The sequence below is a fragment of the Pelobates fuscus genome, chromosome 10, assembly GCF_036172605.1.
Source record: "Pelobates fuscus isolate aPelFus1 chromosome 10, aPelFus1.pri, whole genome shotgun sequence".
NCBI lineage: Eukaryota > Metazoa > Chordata > Amphibia > Anura > Pelobatidae > Pelobates > Pelobates fuscus.
Genome location: NC_086326.1, coordinates 151,951,920 through 151,967,425, shown reverse-complemented (window position 1 = coordinate 151,967,425; position 15,506 = coordinate 151,951,920). Strand labels below are relative to the sequence as shown.

At 56.2% G+C, this 15,506-nt stretch overlaps 1 protein-coding gene across 1 annotated transcript; it reads left to right on the top strand.

Annotated features, from left to right (window-relative positions):
• Positions 1 to 4,988: 4,988 nt before the first annotated feature.
• On the top strand, positions 4,989 to 15,059 carry LOC134575276 (zinc finger protein 3-like). The gene is made up of 2 exons (XM_063434541.1): positions 4,989 to 5,049; positions 13,773 to 15,059. The coding sequence occupies exon 2, from the start codon at positions 13,820 to 13,822 to the stop codon at positions 14,813 to 14,815; it is 996 nt and encodes a 331-aa protein (XP_063290611.1). The 5' UTR covers positions 4,989 to 5,049; positions 13,773 to 13,819; the 3' UTR covers positions 14,816 to 15,059.
• Positions 15,060 to 15,506: the final 447 nt, after the last annotated feature.

Genomic DNA, 15,506 nt, shown 5'->3' with positions numbered 1-15,506 from the left:
CCCCCATTACCTGCAGTACTCCCTCACCCAGCCCCCCATTACCTGCAGTACTCCCTCACCCAGCCCCCCATTACCTGCAGTACTCCCTCACACCCAGCCCCCCATTACCTGCAGTACTCCCTCACCCAGCCCCCCATTACCTGCAGTACTCCCTCACACCCAGCCCCCCATTACCTGCAGTACTCCCTCACCCAGCCCCCCATTACCTGCAGTACTCCCTCACCCAGCCCCCCATTACCTGCAGTACTCCCTCACCCAGCCCCCCATTACCTGCAGTACTCCCTCACCCAGCCCCCCATTACCTGCAGTACTCCCTCACCCAGCCCCCCATTACCTGCAGTACTCCCTCACCCAGCCCCCCATTACCTGCAGTACTCCCTCACACCCAGCCCCCCATTACCTGCAGTACTCCCTCACCCAGCCCCCCATTACCTGCAGTACTCCCTCACACCCAGCCCCCCATTACCTGCAGTACTCCCTCACACCCAGCCCCCCATTACCTGCAGTACTCCCTCACCCAGCCCCCCATTACCTGCAGTACTCCCTCACCCAGCCCCCCATTACCTGCAGTACTCCCTCACACCCAGCCCCCCATTACCTGCAGTACTCCCTCACCCAGCCCCCCATTACCTGCAGTACTCCCTCACACCCAGCCCCCCATTACCTGCAGTACTCCCTCACACCCAGCACCCCATTACCTGCAGTACTCCCTCACCCAGCCCCCCATTACCTGCAGTACTCCCTCACACCCAGCCCCCCATTACCTGCAGTACTCCCTCACCCAGCCCCCCATTACCTGCAGTACTCCCTCACCCAGCCCCCCATTACCTGCAGTACTCCCTCACCCAGCCCCCCATTACCTGCAGTACTCCCTCACCCAGCCCCCCATTACCTGCAGTACTCCCTCACACCCAGCCCCCATTACCTGCAGTACTCCCTCACCCAGCCCCCCATTACCTGCAGTACTCCCTCACCCAGCCCCCCATTACCTGCAGTACTCCCTCACCCAGCCCCCCATTACCTGCAGTACTCCCTCACACCCAGCCCCCCATTACCTGCAGTACTCCCTCACCCAGCCCCCCATTACCTGCAGTACTCCCTCACCCAGCCCCCCATTACCTGCAGTACTCCCTCACCCAGCCCCCCATTACCTGCAGTACTCCCTCACCCAGCACCCCATTACCTGCAGTACTCCCTCACCCAGCCCCCCATTACCTGCAGTACTCCCTCACACCCAGCCCCCCATTACCTGCAGTACTCCCTCACACCCAGCCCCCCATTACCTGCAGTACTCCCTCACCCAGCCCCCCATTACCTGCAGTACTCCCTCACCCAGCCCCCCATTACCTGCAGTACTCCCTCACACCCAGCCCCCCATTACCTGCAGTACTCCCTCACCCAGCCCCCCATTACCTGCAGTACTCCCTCACACCCAGCCCCCCATTACCTGCAGTACTCCCTCACCCAGCCCCCCATTACCTGCAGTACTCCCTCACCCAGCCCCCATTACCTGCAGTACTCCCTCACCCAGCCCCCCATTACCTGCAGTACTCCCTCACCCAGCCCCCCATTACCTGCAGTACTCCCTCACCCAGCCCCCCATTACCTGCAGTACTCCCTCACCCAGCCCCCCATTACCTGCAGTACTCCCTCACCCAGCCCCCCATTACCTGCAGTACTCCCTCACCCCCCCCCATTACCTGCAGTACTCCCTCACACCCAGCCCCCCATTACCTGCAGTACTCCCTCACCCAGCCCCCCATTACCTGCAGTACTCCCTCACCCAGCCCCCCATTACCTGCAGTACTCCCTCACACCCAGCCCCCCATTACCTGCAGTACTCCCTCACACCCAGCCCCCCATTACCTGCAGTACTCCCTCACACCCAGCCCCCCATTACCTGCAGTACTCCCTCACACCCAGCCCCCCATTACCTGCAGTACTCCCTCACACCCAGCCCCCCATTACCTGCAGTACTCCCTCACCCAGCCCCCCATTACCTGCAGTACTCCCTCACCCAGCCCCCCATTACCTGCAGTACTCCCTCACCCAGCCCCCCATTACCTGCAGTACTCCCTCACCCAGCCCCCCATTACCTGCAGTACTCCCTCACCCAGCCCCCCATTACCTGCAGTACTCCCTCACACCCAGCCCCCCATTACCTGCAGTACTCCCTCACCCAGCCCCCCATTACCTGCAGTACTCCCTCACCCAGCACCCCATTACCTGCAGTACTCCCTCACCCAGCCCCCCATTACCTGCAGTACTCCCTCACCCAGCACCCCATTACCTGCAGTACTCCCTCACCCAGCCCCCCATTACCTGCAGTACTCCCTCACACCCAGCCCCCCATTACCTGCAGTACTCCCTCACCCAGCCCCCCATTACCTGCAGTACTCCCTCACCCAGCCCCCCATTACCTGCAGTACTCCCTCACCCAGCACCCCATTACCTGCAGTACTCCCTCACCCAGCACCCCATTACCTGCAGTACTCCCTCACCCAGCACCCCATTACCTGCAGTACTCCCTCACCCAGCACCCCATTACCTGCAGTACTCCCTCACCCAGCCCCCCATTACCTGCAGTACTCCCTCACCCAGCCCCCCATTACCTGCAGTACTCCCTCACCCAGCCCCCCATTACCTGCAGTACTCCCTCACACCCAGCCCCCCATTACCTGCAGTACTCCCTCACCCAGCACCCCATTACCTGCAGTACTCCCTCACCCAGCACCCCATTACCTGCAGTACTCCCTCACCCAGCCCCCCATTACCTGCAGTACTCCCTCACCCAGCACCCCATTACCTGCAGTACTCCCTCACCCAGCACCCCATTACCTGCAGTACTCCCTCACCCAGCCCCCCATTACCTGCAGTACTCCCTCACACCCAGCCCCCCATTACCTGCAGTACTCCCTCACACCCAGCCCCCCATTACCTGCAGTACTCCCTCACACCCAGCCCCCCATTACCTGCAGTACTCCCTCACCCAGCCCCCCATTACCTGCAGTACTCCCTCACCCAGCCCCCCATTACCTGCAGTACTCCCTCACACCCAGCCCCCCATTACCTGCAGTACTCCCTCACCCAGCCCCCCATTACCTGCAGTACTCCCTCACCCAGCCCCCCATTACCTGCAGTACTCCCTCACACCCAGCCCCCCATTACCTGCAGTACTCCCTCACACCCAGCTCCCCATTACCTGCAGTACTCCCTCACCCAGCCCCCCATTACCTGCAGTACTCCCTCACCCAGCCCCCCATTACCTGCAGTACTCCCTCACACCCAGCCCCCCATTACCTGCAGTACTCCCTCACACCCAGCCCCCCATTACCTGCAGTACTCCCTCACACCCAGCCCCCCATTACCTGCAGTACTCCCTCACCCAGCCCCCCATTACCTGCAGTACTCCCTCACACCCAGCACCCCATTACCTGCAGTACTCCCTCACCCAGCACCCCATTACCTGCAGTACTCCCTCACCCAGCTTCCCATTACCTGCAGTACTCCCTCACCCAGCATCCCATTACCTGCAGTACTCCCTCACACCCAGCCCCCCATTACCTGCAGTACTCCCTCACCCAGCACCCCATTACCTGCAGTACTCCCTCACCCAGCTTCCCATTACCTGCAGTACTCCCTCACCCAGCATCCCATTACCTGCAGTACTCCCTCACCCAGCACCCCATTACCTGCAGTACTCCCTCACCCAGCCCCCCATTACCTGCAGTACTCCCTCACCCAGCCCCCCATTACCTGCAGTACTCCCTCACACCCAGCCCCCCATTACCTGCAGTACTCCCTCACCCAGCCCCCCATTACCTGCAGTACTCCCTCACACCCAGCCCCCCATTACCTGCAGTACTCCCTCACACCCAGCACCCCATTACCTGCAGTACTCCCTCACCCAGCACCCCATTACCTGCAGTACTCCCTCACCCAGCACCCCATTACCTGCAGTACTCCCTCACACCCAGCCCCCCATTACCTGCAGTACTCCCTCACCCAGCCCCCCATTACCTGCAGTACTCCCTCACACCCAGCCCCCCATTACCTGCAGTACTCCCTCACACCCAGCCCCCCATTACCTGCAGTACTCCCTCACACCCAGCACCCCATTACCTGCAGTACTCCCTCACACCCAGCCCCCCATTACCTGCAGTACTCTCACACCCAGCCCCCCATTACCTGCAGTACTCCCTCACCCAGCCCCCCCATTACCTGCAGTACTCCCTCACCCAGCCCCCCATTACCTGCAGTACTCCCTCACACCCAGCCCCCCATTACCTGCAGTACTCCCTCACACCCAGCACCCCATTACCTGCAGTACTCCCTCACCCAGCCCCCCATTACCTGCAGTACTCCCTCACACCCAGCCCCCCATTACCTGCAGTACTCCCTCACACCCAGCCCCCCATTACCTGCAGTACTCTCACACCCAGCCCCCCATTACCTGCAGTACTCCCTCACCCAGCCCCCCCATTACCTGCAGTACTCCCTCACCCAGCCCCCCATTACCTGCAGTACTCCCTCACCCAGCCCCCCATTACCTGCAGTACTCCCTCACCCAGCCCCCCCATTACCTGCAGTACTCCCTCACACCCACCCCCCCATTACCTGCAGTACTCCCTCACACCCAGCCCCCCATTACCTGCAGTACTCCCTCACCCAGCCCCCCATTACCTGCAGTACTCCCTCACACCCAGCACCCCATTACCTGCAGTACTCCCTCACACCCAGCCCCCATTACCTGCAGTACTCCCTCACCCAGCCCCCCATTACCTGCAGTACTCCCTCACCCAGCCCCCCATTACCTGCAGTACTCCCTCACACCCAGCCCCCCATTACCTTTGCCCTCATCCAACATGGCCGCCCTGGTTCTGTTTCCATGGTGACGCTGAATGGACAATTCCCGCGGTAAACTACATTTCCCGACATGCACCGTGGTCTCGGTCTCCCTTGTGACCGGATAAGGCGGGGCCTAGGCCGGAAGTTGGGAGCTGTGTTTCCGGTGAGGGCAGGAGACGGCTGTGACAGCGGGACCGCACGGTAAGTACAGCGCGTGACGTCATCACTGCAATAGGTGGGTGGGGTCAGAATACTAACCTGCTATTATAACACCCAGCACCCTCAGCCAAGCTCTGTATTCATCCATAGGGACTGTCTGCGCTCCGCGTGCCGTCACTGTCTGCGCTGTGCGCTCCGCGTGCCGTCACTGTCTGCGCTGTGCGCTCCGCGTGCCGTCACTGTCTGCGCTGTGCGCTCCGCGTGCTGTCACTGTCTGCGCTGTGCGCTCCGCGTGCCTTCACTGTCTGCGCTGTGCGCTCCGCGTGCCGTCACTGTCTGCGCTGTGCGCTCCGCGTGCCGTCACTGTCTGCGCTGTGCGCTCCGCGTGCCGTCACTGTCTGCGCTGTGCGCTCCGCGTGCCGTCACTGTCTGCGCTGTGCGCTCCGCGTGCCGTCACTGTCTGCGCTGTGCGCTCCGCGTGCCATCACTGTCTGCGCTGTGCGCTCCGCGTGCCGTCACTGTCTGCGCTGTGCGCTCCGCGTGCCGTCACTGTCTGCGCTGTGCGCTCCGCGTGCCGTCACTGTCTGCGCTGTGCGCTCCGCGTGCCGTCACTGTCTGCGCTGTGCGCTCCGCGTGCCGTCACTGTCTGCGCTGTGCGCTCCGCGTGCCGTCACTGTCTGCGCTGTGCGCTCCGCGTGCCGTCACTGTCTGCGCTGTGCGCTCCGCGTGCCGTCACTGTCTGCGCTGTGCGCTCCGCGTGCCGTCACTGTCTGCGCTGTGCGCTCCGCGTGCCGTCACTGTCTGCGCTGTGCGCTCCGCGTGCCGTCACTGTCTGCGCTGTGCGCTCCGCGTGCCGTCACTGTCTGCGCTGTGCGCTCCGCGTGCCGTCACTGTCTGCGCTGTGCGCTCCGCGTGCCGTCACTGTCTGCGCTGTGCGCTCCGCGTGCCGTCACTGTCTGCGCTGTGCGCTCCGCGTGCCGTCACTGTCTGCGCTGTGCGCTCCGCGTGCCGTCACTGTCTGCGCTGTGCGCTCCGCGTGCCTTCACTGTCTGCGCTGTGCGCTCCGCGTGCCGTCACTGTCTGCGCTGTGCGCTCCGCGTGCCGTCACTGTCTGCGCTGTGCGCTCCGCGTGCCGTCACTGTCTGCGCTGTGCGCTCCGCGTGCCGTCACTGTCTGCGCTGTGCGCTCCGCGTGCCGTCACTGTCTGCGCTGTGCGCTCCGCGTGCCGTCACTGTCTGCGCTGTGCGCTCCGCGTGCCGTCACTGTCTGCGCTGTGCGCTCCGCGTGCCGTCACTGTCTGCGCTGTGCGCTCCGCGTGCCTTCACTGTCTGCGCTGTGCGCTCCGCGTGCCTTCACTGTCTGCGCTGTGCGCTCCGCGTGCCGTCACTGTCTGCGCTGTGCGCTCCGCGTGCCGTCACTGTCTGCGCTGTGCGCTCCGCGTGCCGTCACTGTCTGCGCTGTGCGCTCCGCGTGCCGTCACTGTCTGCGCTGTGCGCTCCGCGTGCCTTCACTGTCTGCGCTGTGCGCTCCGCGTGCCGTCACTGTCTGCGCTGTGCGCTCCGCGTGCCTTCACTGTCTGCGCTGTGCGCTCCGCGTGCCTTCACTGTCTGCGCTGTGCGCTCCGCGTGCCGTCACTGTCTGCGCTGTGCGCTCCGCGTGCCTTCACTGTCTGCGCTGTGCGCTCCGCGTGCCGTCACTGTCTGCGCTGTGCGCTCCGCGTGCCGTCACTGTCTGCGCTGTGCGCTCCGCGTGCCGTCACTGTCTGCGCTGTGCGCTCCGCGTGCCGTCACTGTCTGCGCTGTGCGCTCCGCGTGCCGTCACTGTCTGCGCTGTGCGCTCCGCGTGCCTTCACTGTCTGCGCTGTGCGCTCCGCGTGCCGTCACTGTCTGCGCTGTGCGCTCCGCGTGCCTTCACTGTCTGCGCTGTGCGCTCCGCGTGCCGTCACTGTCTGCGCTGTGCGCTCCGCGTGCCGTCACTGTCTGCGCTGTGCGCTCCGCGTGCCGTCACTGTCTGCGCTGTGCGCTCCGCGTGCCGTCACTGTCTGCGCTGTGCGCTCCGCGTGCCGTCACTGTCTGCGCTGTGCGCTCCGCGTGCCGTCACTGTCTGCGCTGTGCGCTCCGCGTGCCGTCACTGTCTGCGCTGTGCGCTCCGCGTGCCTTCACTGTCTGCGCTGTGCGCTCCGCGTGCCTTCACTGTCTGCGCTGTGCGCTCCGCGTGCCGTCACTGTCTGCGCTGTGCGCTCCGCGTGCCGTCACTGTCTGCGCTGTGCGCTCCGCGTGCCGTCACTGTCTGCGCTGTGCGCTCCGCGTGCCGTCACTGTCTGCGCTGTGCGCTCCGCGTGCCGTCACTGTCTGCGCTGTGCGCTCCGCGTGCCGTCACTGTCTGCGCTGTGCGCTCCGCGTGCCGTCACTGTCTGCGCTGTGCGCTCCGCGTGCCGTCACTGTCTGCGCTGTGCGCTCCGCGTGCCTTCACTGTCTGCGCTGTGCGCTCCGCGTGCCGTCACTGTCTGCGCTGTGCGCTCCGCGTGCCTTCACTGTCTGCGCTGTGCGCTCCGCGTGCCGTCACTGTCTGCGCTGTGCGCTCCGCGTGCCGTCACTGTCTGCGCTGTGCGCTCCGCGTGCCTTCACTGTCTGCGCTGTGCGCTCCGCGTGCCGTCACTGTCTGCGCTGTGCGCTCCGCGTGCCGTCACTGTCTGCGCTGTGCGCTCCGCGTGCCGTCACTGTCTGCGCTGTGCGCTCCGCGTGCCGTCACTGTCTGCGCTGTGCGCTCCGCGTGCCGTCACTGTCTGCGCTGTGCGCTCCGCGTGCCGTCACTGTCTGCGCTGTGCGCTCCGCGTGCCTTCACTGTCTGCGCTGTGCGCTCCGCGTGCCGTCACTGTCTGCGCTGTGCGCTCCGCGTGCCGTCACTGTCTGCGCTGTGCGCTCCGCGTGCCGTCACTGTCTGCGCTGTGCGCTCCGCGTGCCGTCACTGTCTGCGCTGTGCGCTCCGCGTGCCTTCACTGTCTGCGCTGTGCGCTCCGCGTGCCGTCACTGTCTGCGCTGTGCGCTCCGCGTGCCTTCACTGTCTGCGCTGTGCGCTCCGCGTGCCGTCACTGTCTGCGCTGTGCGCTCCGCGTGCCGTCACTGTCTGCGCTGTGCGCTCCGCGTGCCGTCACTGTCTGCGCTGTTCGCTCCGCGTGCCGTCACTGTCTGCGCTGTGCGCTCCGCGTGCCTTCACTGTCTGCGCTGTGCGCTCCGCGTGCCGTCACTGTCTGCGCTGTGCGCTCCGCGTGCCTTCACTGTCTGCGCTGTGCGCTCCGCGTGCCGTCACTGTCTGCGCTGTGCGCTCCGCGTGCCGTCACTGTCTGCGCTGTGCGCTCCGCGTGCCGTCACTGTCTGCGCTGTGCGCTCCGCGTGCCGTCACTGTCTGCGCTGTGCGCTCCGCGTGCCGTCACTGTCTGCGCTGTGCGCTCCGCGTGCCGTCACTGTCTGCGCTCCGCGTGCCGTCACTGTCTGCGCTCCGCGTGCCGTCACTGTCTGCGCTGTCACTGGTATCGCCAAATAATCCACACATTAGCCAAAGCTTAATGTTCTAACAAGACTGATTTACTGGTAGCAACAGGCATTCAATATATACAGTAACAGACTCCTCCTCTGGGCCAGGCTAGATAATTGAGTTTCAGCACATACTAAACTCAATTATCTGCTGGCCAGAAACATTAACAATTTTCCACATTTTTAGAAATACACTTTATACATGACATAGAAATATAAAAATAACATCCCTGTGTAGCTAAGGATACTGTGAGCAACATATCCAAATTTCACGAATATCCGTTCGGTAGTTTTGGTGTCGCATCGTGTGGAAGTTTGACCGGCTCGCCACAAGGTTGTAGCCGACTCAGAGTTCCATGAAATCAGTGGTGCGAGCCGGTCTCTGTTCGGATGCATTCACACGAAAACCCCCCATAGATATCAGGCAGCTAGTTACCTGAGAGTGCTCCTCTCGTTCAGTAGATTGTAACTCCCTAACGCCATTCGTATACAGTTTGTGGAAATAGGTCAGACGGGACTTCCATAATGACCGGGTGTCCGTGTGATTGCCATGCCGAAAATAGTTCTAGGCAATCCACGAGTAAGTCCCGCTGACCGCGTTCGGGAGATGTAAAATGGCCGCTATCCTTTGTTCTCTCCATGTGTTCGTATGCCGAATGGCGGCCACCTAGGAGCACTCAATTACTTTGCGGTTTCAGGTAATAACTCAGGATTCTATGTTCTAATTGCTACCCAGGGTGGTCCTCGTTCAGTAAAAAGTTATTTTACCGAACAAGGAATTTTAACAAATAAAACTACCGAATAAACCTGCATTAAAAGCAATACATTAATATGTGAGAGGACCTGAGAGAACGTGCGCTGTTTGGCTACTAGCAAGCGTATAGCCTGTGCCCTCTCTTGGGGCTCCAGCTGTTCTCCTAACTGAACTTTTTCTATCTGCCTCGTCTCTTCGTTATTTCCCAATAGGTCAGGTAGGGGCAGAGCCTCCGTGTCTTCTCCAGCTGGAGCACAGATGGCGGTCGTTTCACATCTTCATTCTCGCAGCTGGCTATGGTGTAGGTGGTATCGCACACCTGTCCTATAACCTTATAGGGGCCCTGCCAGGCAGCCTGGAGCTTGTCAGTTCGGACTGGTCTTAGCACCATGACTTTTTGTCCGATCTGAATGCTCCGGTACCTAGTCCGCCGGTCGTACCACACTTTCTGGTGCTACTGGGCCACCTGGAGATTTTACTGCACAGTCTGTGCCAATTCTTCCATGCGGTCCCGCAGCTCCAGCACGTATGGCACAATCGGGGTCCCCTCTATATCGGTCTGCCCTTCCCAGTGGTCCTTGATAATATCTAGTGGTCCTCTCACCCGCCTCCCATATAGCAGTTCGAATGGGTGAGAACCCGGTTGATTCCTGAGGTACCTCCCGGTATGCAAAGAGGAGGTGTGGCAGGAATCGCTCCCAATCTTTATAGACTCCCGTGGACGACTTCAGCATTTGCTTCAGTGTCCCATTGAAGCGTTCACACAGGCCATTGGTCTGGGGTGGTATGGGGAACTGGTCAGGGATTTAACGCCGCAGACTTTCCACATCTGTTGGGTCACCCCAGCCGTGAACTGCGTACCCTGGTCGGATAAGATCTCCTTGGGAAATCCCACTCTGGAGAATATCTTGACCAGGGCATCAGCCACCGTCTCAGCCTGGATATTAGAAAGGGCTACAGCTTCGGGGTAACGGGTGGCATAATCGACCACAGTAAGGATATAGCGCTTACCGGAGTGGCTAGGCTGGGCCAGGGGTCCTATGAGGTCTACGGCTACTCTCGTGAAAGGTTCTTCTATTATTGGCATAGGAACCAGTTTGGCTTTCGTGTGGTCTCCCTTTTTACCTATCCTTTGACATACCTTGCACATCTGGCAATACGCCCGGACGTCGTCAGATACCCGCAGGCCAGAAGAAGTTCTGGGTTACCCGATATAATGTCCTGCGTATTCCCATGTGTCCTGGTAAAGGAACATCTTGCCCAATCCTCAATAACTCCTGCTGGTATTTCCGTGGGACTACCAGCTGGCGTTTTTGCCGGGGCCCGGGTGCGTTGACCCGTGTCTCGGTGAGCCTGTATAAACGGCCCTTCTCCCAGATGAACTGTTCCTTCTCTAACCCTCCGTGTCCCCTCTTAGATTTCTCCCTGTACTTTCTGAGTGAGGGGTCTCCGGCTACTTCCCTCCCAAAGTCCTCCTGGGTATCCCAGGGAAGGGGCGCTACAGTCAGGGGTAGGTCAGGTTGGCTTACCTGGGTCTCTGTAGGAAGTGGATGGCTCTTGGTAGCCCGTCTTTGTGCTCTGGTGGTTACCGCTCGAGCCTTGTGAGGGGGTGTTGATGCAAAAGCAGAAGTTAGAGGACCGATATCATTGCCCAACACGACTTCGGAGGGTAATTCTTTCATCACACCCACTTCGAGATTGCCAGCTCCAGCACCCCAGTCCAGATGCACTTGTGCGGTAGGAATCCGATAGACTGCCCCCCGCCACTCTCACAGCAATAGATTTCCCCGGTCTTTCAGAATTATCGATGAGATGTCGTTGCACTAGGGTAATGGTAGCGCCACTGTCTCTTAGGCCTCATGCGGTCTTTCCGTTGACCATTACCAGCTGACAATGGTGTTTTCGATTGTCAGTTATGGTGGATTGGACTAGGAGCGCTTCATATAGGGTGCCCAAGGGTTCTTCACGACTCGGCTCCTTGGCGTCCCAGGCAGATGGTACCGGATAATCCACACAATGGGCTGCTCCCGGGGGTTGATGGAAGCCAGGGCAAGTCCAATTGGACCTGGGGGCTTCCATTGGGCAATTGTTCCGAATGTGACCCGCATGTTTACATTGGAAGCAACGTAGTTCATTGTCAGTCTGTCATGGGTAGCGAGGGTTGGAAGCTACCGGTCGGCTGGTGGGTTGGTACCTGGTCACTGGGGGGTTTCACGGTACCCACTGGTCGAAGAAGTTGGACCCGTGTTGTGACCCGTGTGGTCTTGCGAGTATCCGCATACTCATCTGCTAACTTGGCAGCCTCCGGCAAGGAGACAGGTCTGCGGTCTCTCACCCAGTCTTTAATATCTGCCTGGATGTGGTCATAGAACTGTTCCAGGAGTATTAATTGTAGGATATCATCCACGGTGGTAGCTTGGCTACTGCTGACCCAATTAGATGCAGACAGGTGTAACTGGCAGGCCCATTCTGCATAGGAATCCTTGTCTGTTTTGCGTGAGTCTCTGAACTTTTGACGGTATGATTCCGGGGTCACTGCGTAACGAGCCAGGAGTGCCTCTTTAACCCTTGCGTAGCTGTGGATCTCCTGTTCTGGTACAGCCCGGAAAGCATCGGTGGCTTTGCATGACAACTTCCCAGCCAATATCGAAACCCATTCGTCCGTATCCACTCTGTGCAGGTTACACTGTCGCTCGAAATCCGCTAGATATCTATCAATCTCGCAGTCCTTCTCATTAAATGCTTTAAAGGCACTGAAAGGAATCTTCCTTGTGTCTGCTGTGCTGTTCTCTCTGCTTGGGGAGCTTGCTGCTGCCCGCTGGGTTTTAGCCAGCTTCATTTGCAGCTCTATTTCCCTCTTTTGTTTCGCCTCTTCCGCTACATTCTTCATTACCTGTAGAACAATGTCAGCCGTTGGGTTCGGACCGAACCATGCTAATCTCTCCCGAATCTCCCTGTTGGCTGGCGATTCATTCTCCCGAATCGCCGGTGTCTCCATCTCCTGAATGGTTGGTGTTGCTGCAACCAAGTTCTCCCGGTCTAGCTCCATTAACACAGCAATAATGACCCGCTTGGATTTGTTGTTAGCAATCCTTCCACGTAACTCCAACAGTTCTTTTAACGTGTTTCGTTTAAGCAGGGTGTACCAGCCTTCCATTCACTGTCCCCAGTGTCTGCTTGGATTCTTGTTGCAGGGAATGAGAAGGAAAATCCCGCCGCTGCCAACCAGTTGTGACGGTAGTAAACTGCATCACCGCCCAGTATTCCCTTTTTCCCAATGGTAGAATAATCCCAATAATCCACAGGAATAAATATCGCTGGTATCGCCAAATAATCCACACATAAGCCATAGCTTAATGCTGGAACAAGACTGATTTACTGGTAGCCACAGGCATTCAATATATACAGTAACAGACTCCTCCTCTGGGCCAGGCTAGATAATTGAGTTTCTGCACATATTAAACTCAATTATCTGCTGGCCAGAAACATTAACAATTTTCCACATTTTTAGAAATACACTTTATACATGACATATAAATATAAAAATAACATCCCTGTGTAGCTGAGGATACTGTGAGCAACATATCCAAATTTCACGAATATCCGTTCGGTAGTTTTGGTGTCGCATCGTGTGGAAGTTTGACCGGCTCACCACGAGGTTGTAGCCGACTCAGATTTCCATGAAATCAGTGGTGCGAGCCGGTCTCCGTTCGGATGAATTTACACGAAAACCCCCCATAGAAATCAGGCAGCTAGTTACCTGAGAGTGCTCCCCTCGTTCGGTAGATTGTAACTCCCGAACGGCATTCATATATAGTTTGTGAAAATAGGTCAGACGGGACTTCCATAATGACCGGGTGTTCGTGTCATGCCGACAATAGTTCCAGGCAATCCACGAGTAAGTCCCGCTGACCGCGTTCGGGAAATGTAAAATGGCCGCCATCCTTTGTTCTCTCCACGTGTTCGTATGCCGAATGGCGGCCACCTAGGAGCAGTCAATTACTTTGCGGTTTCAGGTAATAACTTAGGATTCTATATTCTAATTGCTACCCAGGGGGGTCCTCGTTCGGTAAAAATAGTTATTTTACCGAACGAGGAATTTTAACTAATAAAACTACCGAATAAACCTGCATTAACAGCAATACATTAAACGAATAAACCAGCAGGGAGAGGATATAACCAAATGCACACAGGTGAGTATATGGAAATCCTTTACAGATATAACTCAAGATAGTTTGTGATGACTAGTGGTCAAGGTGTTAATCTAAATTATTAGATAAGACTTTTGTTGCATTTTGAAATATTTTGAGATTCCAAATTCGGTCATAATTATTTTTTATGTACTGATTTAATTCATTTGTCATCAACTATTTACTGTTTTGTTGTTAGCTGTCATATATGCAGTCATCTATGTCCTCTATCATCAACAAATATAAACATGCTACTAAAGTATTTAATATGTGTTTTTCTCTGTTTAGATCTCTTTTTGGAAAATACACCTAACCTTGGCTTGCCTGAGATTTCTATGGAAAATTTCATTCTTCACCAAGCTGAACGTGTTCACAATTCCCCAGAACTTGTGATGGAAGAAATAACTCTTGCCCAAAGTGATGAGATCATCATTAATACAGAAAGCATAAGCCTGGAGAATTCGGCGGTCTCAAATGATGACTCAAACTCATGTGAAGAAGAAAGTCTCCCAGAATCCTCTGCTGGTACACACCAAGAATATACAGAGCTAGAATATTCAACAGTGGTTGCAGGAGAAGATGATACAGAAGACGATGCAGCCCCCGGTACTTATAGCAACACACGAATGACACATTTTAGCTCTGATGAGAATGATGAAATTGTTAGTAATGACTTAATGGAAACGCAAAGAGCACAATTATTAGAGAGTACATATGATTACAGCAATAACCTGGAAGACTTTTCTTTTGTATCGGACAGTGTCGATTGTCAAACAAGTCATCAGAAAGGTCCAAAAGGTGATAAAAGCTTCATTTGCTCTGAATGTGGAATGTTTTTTGACAGATATTCAAATCTTGTTAGACACCAGCGTGTACACACCGGGGAGCGTCCTTATGTCTGTACAGAATGTAACAAGTCTTACACGCAGAGTGCACACCTTACTCGACATCAGAAGAGCCACACAGCTGTGAAAACCTACCCGTGCCGGGATTGTGGCTATCGTTTTGCTCACAAGGCTCAGCTTGTGATACATAGAAAAGCCCATAGAGGAAGAACGCAGTTTGCATGCGCGGTCTGCGGAAAATGTTTCATTAAATATTCCAACCTTCTTGTGCACCAGAAAGTTCACCTGGAGCCAAAACCAGAACCAAAGTTTTTTGAATGTTCCTTATGTGATGAAAAGTTTATTCACAAGTCGGACCTTGCAAAACACGAGCGAGTTCACACTGGGGAAAAGTTCTTGTGCTTTGAATGCGGAATACGTTTTTCTTGTAGCTCAAGTCTTCATAGGCATCAGAAGATTCACACTGAGGAAGCAACAACAGATTAACGAGACATTTCCATTAACTGTGATACCAAACAAGGCTGGATTTATACACAAGTAACATAGCGACTTCTACACTTAGTCGGGAAATGCAGCACAAAAGCCAGGAGGCATGGATCCTAAATGTTTTACCAATTGCTATAAAACATTTGTGGTGTTTTCATGAAATCCAGTGAATTTATGGAGTTTCCGTGTTGATAGGGCTTTCAGATTCTTAAGCTTCTGAAAGGACGAACTCCTCTTATTAGACATTATGGCCTTAACTTAATATTTTTGGATACGCTTTTCAAATATTTTTTTTTCAAAATATGAATCATATAAAAGTATATTAAAATATTTTTCAGAATATTATTAAATCATTTGGAAAGTTTATCCCCCAAAATCTTAAATCAAAGCCTATATTGGGGAAATGGTTGTCAGTCTCCTGTGGAATCTGAATTCGAATCCCTTGTGCTAATGTTAGAGAGAGTTGCTAATACTATACATTGTGCCAGTGGCGGAATAAAATGTATTGAGACATTATTATATCTGCGAGTCCGGTAAGCACGATATGAAGTCAGAATCGTTGGCGTGGACGCTGAGGGTAATTAACGGGCTGACAGTCAAACGTCTGTATCGCTGTCCTGTATAAATATTTATCTGTAAATGAATTAAGTGAGATTTTGTTATTAATTTAGTTTAAAAGAGATGGTCCGTG